Raw genomic sequence first — 11,739 nt, forward strand, 5'->3', positions numbered from 1 at the left:
CGAAGGATTAAGCCTCTTCTGAGCATCAATACTAGGCTTATTATCATCCTTTTTTAATATATGGTGCATCACTATTGAAGGGCTAATACCCTTAATATCCGCCGAAGTCCATCCAATAGCTAGCTTGTGAGCCCTCAACACCCTAAGTAGCTTCTTTTCTTCCATAGTAGACAACGAAGCAGAAATAATAACCGGTAGTGTGTTGTTCTCACCCAAATACGCATACTGTATGTGATTAGGCAATTTCTTTATCTCAAGGAATGGTGACTTCTCAATAGATAGGCGCGGTCTCTCAAGCACTTGCCCTAATTCCTCATATTTCTTTTTATAAACTTGCCCCGCTGAGTTCAACCACTTTACATGTTCGCTGGCTTCAGTACTGTAACGCCCTGGATAACCAAGACCGTTACACTATGTGTTTTAAAATAGTGCAAGACTTGCTAATCAAGTCGTTTGAATAGTAATGTGATCCTAAGGTCAATTACTAGGTTAGGTTTAAAAGATTTTGGACATAAGCATTTAATTTTCATTAAAATAGGCATTTGGTACATGGGATCCCAAAAAAATGGGTTTAAGAGACAAATTTATAATTCTCAAAAGTTATATACAACAAGTGGCCACTCTAATGGAAAAATACAAGTTTTAGGCTTTGTCCCTGTACTTTCCCTCCGCCGTGGTGGACAAGCAGATGATGATGTACACCTCACCCCCAGAGCTCTCCAACTCATGGTTGGTCCAGCTTACCCTTGCCTTTACCTGCACCATGTAGCACCCGTGAGCCAAAGCCCAGCAAGAAAACCAAAACAGCAAATACATAATCACTAATAGCATCCAATCAATCATAAGACAGTCATTCAAAAGCTCAACAAATTGTAAGCATCAAACAGATAATAGTAAACATGTACATTCAGAAATATATCTCAACCAATATACAAGTGCTCAGGGTTGGCGCCCTTAGGCCGAGCCCTCTGTTTACTCAACTGAATTCGGCTCGCTTAGGCTGAGTCCTTTGTTTATCTAGCTGACCCCGACTAACAGTGGCCGAGCCGCGTCCTGTTCGCAAATCATCAGCCTCGACTATCTTAAGTTGTTCATTTCATGTTTTTCATAACAACATCACAGTTACTCAACACATATACTCAGATACAAGGAATCTCAGTCCCAACATAGTCACACAAGGGTACAATTTTCTTACCTTGAATTCTCGAGCTGCATATTAAGAATGGTCTCGAGCATGATCCTTAGTCCGGAGCCTTAGCGATAAACCTAGTCACAGAATCAATGGGTGATCATTAATTTCTAATCCAAACAATTACTTAGGAGACAAAAAATAGCTTTTGGGACCTCGATTTCTACTAAACTGGTAGTACAAATTGTCCTGAGCGCCTAGGTTCGAACCCCCGAGCCTTACCAATCATAGAAACCAACCTAAGGCAAAAAACCCTAGGAGGGCTGTGACTTGACCCTAAGGGTCGCGACGCGCCCCCAAGTCAGAGACTCAATCTTCAAGCTTCAGGGGGAGGCAGGCCGCAACTTGCCCCCTAAGGTCGTGGCGCGCCCTCAAGATAGAGAGCCATCCAAGGCCATCTGGGCATGCAGGCCGCGGCGCCCCCCCTCGCACCCAGAATTTCTGGGTTTCCACAACATCCTTCCCAGCCAATTTTCTCAAAATTTAACTTTAACAAACCTCCCAATAAAAAAAAACTTAGCTACGAATTTAAGACCTTAAATCACATATTTTAGGCATATAATAACTCAACAAGCTCTACTGAAATTACTTACAATTTATCACCTAGAAACCTCAATCAACTAATTCTATAAACCCGAATTCTTAAATGAAACTAAACAAAAATCCTTACCTCAAATAGCTGCTAAACCCTCAGCTACAACCTTCAATCTTTGAGCTTAAGTCCCAGCCCCTTTCCTTCAGCAGCTCAAGCCCTTCTCCTTCAATTTCCTTCCAAAATTCCCAGCTTAGAGCCTAAGCTCTTCTTCCCTTTTTCCTTAGCTTCAAAGTATAGAGAAAGGGAGAGTGAGAAATCGTGAGAGAGAGGGAAAGGGAGAATGTGAGATGTTTCCTGAAGTTTCAACTTACTTCCAACACTTCAGAGTATATCTCTTGCTTAAACAAAAGAGTATTTTGCCCCTTTAAGCCTATTAATCTTCTACGAGTACTAAGGGGTAAAATGGTCATTCTGCTCCCAATTCCCGCTAATTCCTCAATTGTTCCTACTATTATCCAATTAATCCCGTCGTATCCACTTAATTACCAGATACTTATTCAATATCTAATAAATCCCAAAATACCTCTAGGCTCCCCCTGAGCCGGGTATTAAACCCAGCTGTGACTATTTCACTATTCTGCTCACTAGGACTGTCTCGAGCCATATAATGCAAATATATCCACATAATAATGTGGTCTCAACCATTTATCACATATAATCACATTTATGCCCCCAACGGGCCAAAATTACAAATATGCCCTTATAAGCTATAAAGGACCCACAAGCATATCTAGTACTCGTAACACATGCATATTACATATTCATATAATCATATCAATCATGCATTTCATGTAATCATGCATTTAACCAATTAAACATACATATAGCATTTATACCCTCATGGCACGCTAATCAAGGCCCTAAGCCTTATTAGAAACTTTGGGTCGTTACAACTATTCCCTCCTACTGAGAATTTTGTCCTCGAAATTACCTGAATAACTCAGGATACTGATCCTGCATTGATGACTCAAGCTCCCAGGTCGCTTCCTCGACCTTGCTATTCCTCCATAATCTTTGACTAGAGGAAACGTCTTGTTCCATAGAATCTTGTCTTTCCTCTCTAGGACTTGAACCGGTCGCTATTCATATGACAAATCTGTCTACAAATCCAAGTCCTCATACTTTAACACATGAGTCATATCTGAGATGTACTTTCGAAGCATAGAAATGTGGAATATGTTGTGAACCCCTGATAATGATGGTGGCAGTGCCAATCTATAGGCCACCTGCCCAATCCTCTCCAGGATCTCAAATGGTCCTATGAATCTAGGGCTCAGTTTTCCCAAACCTTCTCACCCCCCGCAGTGGTGAGACTCGCAGAAATACGTGGTCCCCTACCTAGAACTCCACATCCCTACACTTAGGATCAGCGTAGCTCTTATGTCTGCTCTGCGAAGCGAGCATTCGAGCTCGGATCTTCTCGATAGCCTCATTGGACTTCTAAACCATCTCTGGTCCCAAATACTTCCTCTCACCCATCTCATCCCAATGAATGGGCGATCTACACCTCCTTCCATATAACATCTCGTATGGGGCTACTCCAATCGTTGACTGATAATTGTTGTTATATGGAAACTCAATCAACTGGAGGTACTTACCCCAAGACCCCTCAATGTATATCACACATGCTTTGGGCATGTCTTCCAATACCTGAATCGTTTTCTCAAACTGTCCATCAGTCTAAGGATTAAAGGTCATACTGAACTTCAACTGAGTCTCCATAGCCTTCTGCAAAACTACCCCAAAACTTGGAGGTAAATATAGGATCCCGATCTGATACTATCGACTTGGGAACCCCATGGAGACGTACAATCTCCCTCACATACAGCTCCACATACTGATCAACAATATACGTTGTCTTCACTGGCAGAAAGTGAGCTGACTTGGTGTATCTGTCTACTATCACCCACATTGAATTATGTAGCCCCACTGTCCTGGGTAAACCTCCCACAAAATCCAAAGTAATGTTTTCTCATTTCCACTCAGGAGTACCCAAAGACTGTAGCAACTCCACAGGTTGCTGATCCTCAGCCTTCACCTGCTGACAGGTTAAACACTTGGCTACGTACTCCACTACATCTTTCTTCATTCCAAGCCACCAATATAACATCCATAGATTATGGTACATCTTGGTGGTGCCTGGATGGAGTGAGTACGGTGTACTATGAGATTCATCCAGTATCTCTTATCTAATACCCACATCTATCGGGACATAAATTCGACCCTTGTACCGTAGCAAACCAACCTCTGAAATGGAATAATCCTTAGTTGTCCCAGCTAGGACATTCCCTTTAACCTCCTATAATGATGAATCAACCATGTAACCCTCTCCAGAAGGGTCGTCTGTAAAGTGATATTGGCCAATCGGCCCATAACTAGCTCTATCCTCACTTTGGACATCTCCTCTACCAACTCTCTCGATATATGTGCAGAGCTAAACAACTGTCCTGGGCCCCTCCGACTCAACATATCTACCACCACATTGGCTTTTCCTGGGTGGTAAAGAATATCACAATCATAGTCCTTCACCAACTCTAGCCAACGCCTCTACCTCTGCCTCATATTCAGGTCCTTCTGGGTGAAGAAATACTTCAAGCTCTTATGATCGATGTATATCTCTCACTTCTCCCCATATAGATAATGTCGCCAAAATTTTAGTGCAAATACCACTGCTGCCAATTCTAGGTCATGGGTAGGGTACCGCTGCTCATACTCCTTCAGTTGCCATGACGCATAAGCAATAACCTTCTCATTCTGCATCAACACACATCCCAATCCTAACCTAGATGCATCACAGTATACCACAAATCTCCCTCCCTCCAAAGGAAGACTCAACACTGGAGCAGTAATTAGCCATCGCTTCAATTCCTAGAAGCTATCCTCACATTTGTCTGACCAAACGAACTTCAAATTCTTCCGTGTCAATTCTGTCATCGGTGAAGCAATCTTCGAGAACCCTTCCACAAACTGTCTGTAATAACCTGCTAATCCAAGGAAGCTCCTAACCTCTGAGGCATTCCTTGGCCTTGGCCAATCTCTCACTGCCTCTACCTTAGCTGGATCCACCTTAATCCAATTTTCACCAACAATGTGTCCAAGGAATGTCACTTCTGGTAACCAGAACTCACACTTCTTAAACTTGGCATACAACCGATGCTCTCTCAATTTCTGCAAGACTTGTCGGAGATGTCGTTCGTGCTCTGCCTCTGAACTGGAGTACACCAAGATGTTGTCGATGAAGACAATCACAAATAAGAAAAAGAAAAGAAACAAAGCTTAAAAAGAAATAAAGAAAATGAGAAATTTGAGAGCCAAAATATATAAATTAGCATTTTTGTAATCCAAAACCCAAAAAATGTAGCCCAAAGACCGACCAGGTCTGTACGGTTCAAAAGAATAGTCCACTCAGATTTGGACATGTAACGTCCAAAATTGTAATTTGAAATAAAAAACCAAAAAAATTATTCAAATGAAAAAAGCTGTCACTCAGAACGTTACAGAATTTTAATATATATATAATATTAAATGAAAAAACTGCCAATTTGAAGGATTTATAAAAAAATTAAAAAATCGTAGGGTGCGGAGGTTCCGTATGCCCGGATGAGAGAAGTTTCATATCAAATTAAAATATGATATTTTTTGAGATATTTTACAATGACAATTATTTAAAAATAATAAAATCATACGTTTTATAACTTAAATAAAATTTAATTAAACTTAAACTTCACGTATTAGAATAATATCATATTAAACATATAACATAGTATAATCTATTATCAACTAGAAACAAACTTCTTTTTTTTTTTTAAAAAGCAAGCAATGAACTTTTAAAATCCATCTATAGTATTAATATTATATTAAATATATAATATATAATCTCTTGTTGTCACTGCCAAATTCAAAAACTAGAACAAACGTAAATTTAAACAAAAATTAATTATTTAATTAATTAAAATATGATATTTTAAAGATATTTTATGATAATTTAAATAATTAAATCATATTTATTTAAAAATAATAAAGACATACATATCATTTTTTTTGATCTTATAAATTTGTGTAATAGTTTATTTTTTATTAAGTGATTGAAGCTCTTTTTCTTCATCAAATTCACCAAAAATGACATTGTGAGTTATATTAGAAGCTAAAAATAGTTGATGCATGTATACTACGCCACACTTTGACTTTTTCTATTCTTATTTTATTTTATTCTATTATTAATTCATTTTAAAATATTATTGTAATTTATATATATGTAATGTAGTCATGTAAATATATATCTATGTCAATATTGTGTTGAGATATCATATATATAGATATTATTGATATAAATATTTATATGTAATATAAAACTGTAATTCATTCTATTATATATTGAAAAAAAAGTGAATAAGTTTTTATTAAAATTATAGACAATGTTTTGCCCTGATTTTTTGTAATACATTTATGTCATACAATATATTAAACATATTTTATTTATTTTTATGATGTTGTTTATTTATTTAAAATTTATATTATAATAAAAAACTAATAAAAATAAATACATGTTTGAATAAGCATGTTTATAACTTTAAAATTAAGCAAACGTGCATTGCACGTTATTTTTACATATTATATATAAAAAGTGTGTAGATAACGAAAATTCTTGGTCTTAACAGTTTTTTATTTTTTTCGTTAAACTTTAATGGAATATTCTTATATTCAACAGTATATGGTAAACATGACTTAAACTTAAATAAAATAAAATAAATAAATAATTAAACAAATTAAAATATGATATTTTTTTAGATAGTTTATGATGATAATTATTTAAAAATAATAAAACAATATATTTAATAACTTAAATAAAATTTAATTAAACTTAAACTTAATATTATATTAAACATAAAATATATAGTCTTTTATTGTCATTGACAAATTAAAAAACTAGAATAAATATAAACTTAAACAAAAATTAATTAATTAATTAATTAAAATATAATATTTTTAAGATAATTTATAATAATTTAAACAATTAAATCATATTTATTTAAAAATAATAAAGTCATACATATAATTTTTTTTCTTATAAATTTGTGTGATAGTTTATTTTTTATTAAGTAATTTGAGCTCTTTTTCTTCATCAAATTCACCAAAGGACATTGTGAGATACATTAGAAACAAAAAATAGTTGATGTATGTGTATTACTGTTTACAGACTTTTTTTTCTTCTTATTTTATTTATATTATTAATTTTTTTAAAATATTATTGTATTTTATATATATGTCATGAAGCCATGTAAATATATATTTATATTAATATTGTATTTAGATGTTATATATATAGACTATTCACATAAATATTTATATATACCATAAAACTATAATTTATTTTATTATATAAATTTAAAAAAAAATAATAAACTAATTTTTATTAAAATTATAAACTATATTTATAATTTTAAAATTAAACAAACGTAATATACCTGACTAATATATATATATATAAATAAGTCTTAACAAAGTGGAAACATTTAATAATATATCAGTTGTTTGGTTTTGGTATATTTCTTTGAATTTATAAAGATGAGGTGAGATTCAGTGAATGAGTGTAGAAAAATAAAAACAGAGGGAAAGTACATAGGAAGGCAAAGGTAGAATGGAAAAAAAATCAAGGGAGGAGAGTGGCTGGCTGCATCTATTTGCGGCGGGTCGAAATTGAGAAGTGGGGACTTGATGTCTTTTATTTCATTACTTAATTTATTATGATTTTCTTTTTATTATTATTATCCTTGTATAAACAATAAGATAATTGGGTTTGTGACTCTTGGTTGGATGGGAAGGAAACTTCACCGAATATACGTGTCATGCTGTGCCATCAACTTGCCCTTTAATTTCTACTATTACAGACAAAAAGTAATAGTTTTTTTTTTCTTAAAGGAAAAAGTAATAGTGTTTTTTAGTGTTAAATATTGGGTGGTGGTGGAAATACTAAATAATATTTTATGATTTAAGGTTATTGTATATTTATGAAATTTTAACTGAGTAATATCTTCTTATACATAGTTTCTAAATAACCAATGTTGTTTTTTCCCCTCTAATGCTTTTAGAAATAAATAAAAACCAAACATTACTTCATAAAAATATTGTTATAAAATTTTAATACTTCCAAAAACAAAAAGATTATTGTTTATTTATAATTTGATATATAGAAACAACTTGGTGGCAGAAAATACTTTACCATTCAATTCATGTGGTACATGTTGGTCAGACCCACGTTGGTCTATGTAAGGACAAAACCAGAATAAAAAAATGAATAGAGGACACAAAACAAATTAACAAGTATATAAAAAGGACAGAAAAGAAAAAAAAAACAATAATCTGAAGAAACCAAAAAAAGAAATGTGATGAATAGTTGGTTGGTAATTGTGGAAGAGATAAACTGACAGCAACGGTGAAAACACACAATCCGCCGTCAAGATGAAATAGAAATTCCACGTTCGCAAGTTTGAACCTTTGCTATAAAAAAAAGGGTGACCTTTAGAATCACCCAAGAGCTTCTTTGTGTCCCTCTTCTCCCCTCCTCCTAAACCTCTCTCCTCAGCCTACAAAAATGCCAACCCGTCTTACCCTTTTCTCTTGCCAAACCATAAAACACCACCACCTTTCCTTTTCTTTACTTTCTCTGCTCAAATTCTCAATCTTTCTTCACCATGTCATCGCTTTCTGTTCGCTGTTTATCGCTTCCCCTGTCTTCTTCTTCCCACAAAACAAGGCTCCACGCCACCACTCCGGCGGCGGCACCGCCGGCCCCGGTGGAAGTTGATGCCTCGAGACTGGAGCCCAGAGTGGAGGAGAAAGATGGGTTCTGGGTTTTGAAGGAGAAGTTCAGGCAAGGTATTAATCCTCAAGAGAAGGTGAAGATTGAGAAAGAGCCCATGAAGCTTTTCATGGATAATGGAATTGAGGACCTTGCCAAGATGTCAATGGAGGAGATTGACAAGGATAAGAGTACCAAGGATGATATTGATGTCAGGCTAAAGTGGCTTGGTCTCTTTCACAGGAGAAAGCATCAGTGTAAGTGTCACATTTCTCTTTGATTCTCCATAATTTTTTTTTTTCAATTTTTGGTTTAGTTGACTCGATTCAAATCTTCAGGCTGATTTAGCTTTTGACATCTTGTTGAGTTTGTTTATGGAGTTAGTGTAAATTTTTTAATATAATATTCTTTGAATGATGTGTTGATCAGATGGTAGATTTATGATGAGGTTGAAGCTACCAAATGGTGTTACAACAAGTGCTCAAACAAGGTACTTAGCTAGTGTGATAAGAAAATATGGAAAGGACGGTTGTGCAGATGTGACAACAAGGCAAAATTGGCAAATTCGTGGAGTGGTTTTGCCTGATGTCCCAGATATTCTTAAGGGTCTAGCTGAGGTTGGCTTGACAAGCCTGCAGAGTGGCATGGATAATGTGAGAAACCCGGTAGGAAATCCTCTTGCTGGAGTTGACCCAGATGAGATTGTTGATACAAGACCTTACACAAACTTGTTATCCCAACATATCACTGCTAACTTTCGTGGCAATCCAACCGTCACTAACTTGTGAGTACTTTAAGTCTTCTGCACACAAGAAAAATTAAATTACTCTCTTGTTCTTTCTCATGCAACATTTTTCAGGTTTAGTGAACAATCTATCAGCTGTGTCTAATACTCACTTTTATATATTTTTTTTTGGTGCTGGTGCTGGACTGTACTTGATAGATGAGTTTTAGAATTTGGGCTTGGACTTCTTGTTGTCAATGTTGGTTGCTGTGGTGCTTTACTGCTTGCAGTCTGTTGACTAAGGCTGACATTGTAAATGCCACATTTAATTTCTAAATTATGAATCTCTAATTGTTGTGTGCTTTTCAGATAAAGATGTTAAGCCTATTTTCTTGTTGATTTATTTTCGGAATGAGCCATGTTTGGTTTAGGCTGGTATACTGAAGTTTCTTAATTTAGCAAGTAGATAAATTTGCATGAGTATCTGAGTCACTTGAGCTTTCAAAAGTGTATATTGAGTTTCTTTACAGCACCTATTAATGTTAGTTTTATGTTTATATGCAGGCCAAGGAAGTGGAATGTTTGTGTTGTGGGCACCCATGATCTTTTTGAGCACCCTCACATCAATGATCTTGCTTACATGCCTGCCACTAAAGATGGACGATTTGGATTCAATTTGCTTGTGGGAGGCTTTTTCAGTCCCAAACGGTGTGAAGAGGCAATTCCTCTTGATGCCTGGGTATCTGCAGATGATATTATCCCTGTTTGCAAAGCAGTACTCGAGGCCTATAGAGATCTTGGCACCAGAGGCAACAGACAAAAGACTAGAATGATGTGGTTGATCGACGAACTTGTGAGTGGTCTATTGTTCATTATGAACTTTATATTCCATTCCATTATATTCCATTCCATCCCTCACAGTAAAAAAAAGTTTTTACTAGAATCCAAAATTCTTCAAGTCATAATTGAAAGTGGTCTTGTATTTTCTAAAATAGTTTCTCAAATAAGCCAGGCAAGTTTATGTGGTTCGCTTATGTAAATGCAGGGAGTAGAAGGATTCAGGTCAGAGGTAGAGAAGAGAATGCCTGGGCAGACACTAGAGAGAGCCTCTCCTGAGGATCTTATTGAGAAGCAATGGGAGAGGAGAGATTATCTAGGAGTTCATCCACAGAAACAGGAAGGCCTAAGCTATGTGGGTGTGCATATTCCTGTTGGCCGAGTCCAAGCAGATGATATGGATGAACTAGCTCGTCTAGCCGATGAGTATGGTACAGGGGAACTCCGCCTCACTGTAGAGCAGAACATCATTATTCCTAACATTGAGAATGCAAAGCTCGACTCTTTGCTTAAAGAGCCTCTTCTAAAAAGATTTTCACCAGAGCCACCAATTCTCATGAAGGGGTTGGTGGCCTGCACTGGCAACCAGTTCTGTGGCCAAGCTATCATTGAGACAAAGGCCAGAGCCTTGAAGGTGACTGAGGAAGTGCAAAGGCAAGTGTCAGTGACTCGGGCAGTGAGGATGCATTGGACCGGTTGTCCGAACACTTGTGGGCAAGTTCAGGTGGCTGATATTGGTTTTATGGGGTGCATGGCAAGGGATGAGAATGGGAAAATTTGTGAAGGGGCTGATGTTTTCTTGGGAGGGAGAATAGGGAGCGACTCACATTTGGGAGAACTTCACAAGAAAGGTGTCCCTTGTAAGGACTTGGTGCCAGTGGTTGTGGACCTTTTGATCAACCATTTTGGGGCCGTTCCGAGGGAGAGGGAAGAAGGAGAGGAGTGATTCAAACTTGACTAGTAATATTTGGTGGTGGTCTTCTACCAAGTTCAGGAATTTTCATCAAAGGCCTCAACCCTCAGAGAGTAGAGAGGAGGAAGAGCACTGGGTATTTATTAACAACTTCACTCGTTTTGTTGTATTGACCCTGATTGAAGCTTCTTATGCATGTAAAGTAGGATATTGAAACCAAGTTTTTTTTTCTTAAAATAAAACTGTAATTTTTAAAGTGATTGAGAATAATAAAAATGTTATTTATTTTAACGTCAGAATATTTTTAACATAATTTGAGAGTAATTTACTTTCAATCAAGGAAGAAAATATCCATGTTAGATGAAAATATCTTCGATTATGAAAATTCGATATAGGAAGAAATTTCAAGAAAATTCATGCATATGACATACATTTATCTAAAAATATAATATATTTTGATAAAATTTGTAGAAACTCAATAAAATCAACAATTACACTAAGATTAAGTTAAGTGTTAATAATGTATTTATTTTATTGTTATATTTTAGTTTATAATAATTTACTTCTTGTTTATAGATTAACTTGCTACTTATACAAAATTAATAAAAATAAAATAATAATAATAATAATAATAATGATATTTTATATCATTTAATTATTATTTTGGACAAAATTATATAAA

The 11,739-nt window shown here is 35.5% G+C and overlaps 1 protein-coding gene across 1 annotated transcript; it reads left to right on the forward strand.

The window, feature by feature from the left end:
- The first annotated feature begins 8,329 nt into the window (after positions 1–8,329).
- LOC133797416 (ferredoxin--nitrite reductase, chloroplastic) lies at positions 8,330–11,348 on the forward strand. The gene is made up of 4 exons (XM_062235313.1): positions 8,330–8,840; positions 9,013–9,367; positions 9,872–10,160; positions 10,353–11,348. The coding sequence occupies exons 1-4, from the start codon at positions 8,477–8,479 to the stop codon at positions 11,088–11,090; spliced, it is 1,746 nt and encodes a 581-aa protein (XP_062091297.1). The 5' UTR covers positions 8,330–8,476; the 3' UTR covers positions 11,091–11,348.
- Positions 11,349–11,739: the final 391 nt, after the last annotated feature.

The sequence above is a fragment of the Humulus lupulus genome, chromosome 1 (assembly GCF_963169125.1).
Source record: "Humulus lupulus chromosome 1, drHumLupu1.1, whole genome shotgun sequence".
NCBI classification, from domain to species: Eukaryota; Viridiplantae; Streptophyta; class Magnoliopsida; order Rosales; family Cannabaceae; genus Humulus; species Humulus lupulus.

What these genes read in the sequence shown, in the direction of transcription:
- LOC133797416 (XM_062235313.1), top strand. Translation starts at nt 8,477, where the DNA reads ATGTCATCGCTTTCTGTTCGCTGTTTATCGCTTCCCCTGTCTTCTTCT. An exon ending in TCACAGGAGAAAGCATCAGT is followed by an intron (nt 8,841 to 9,012) that starts GTAAGTGTCACA and finishes TGTGTTGATCAG; the next exon opens with ATGGTAGATTTATGATGAGG. An exon ending in AATCCAACCGTCACTAACTT is followed by an intron (nt 9,368 to 9,871) that starts GTGAGTACTTTA and finishes GTTTATATGCAG; the next exon opens with GCCAAGGAAGTGGAATGTTT.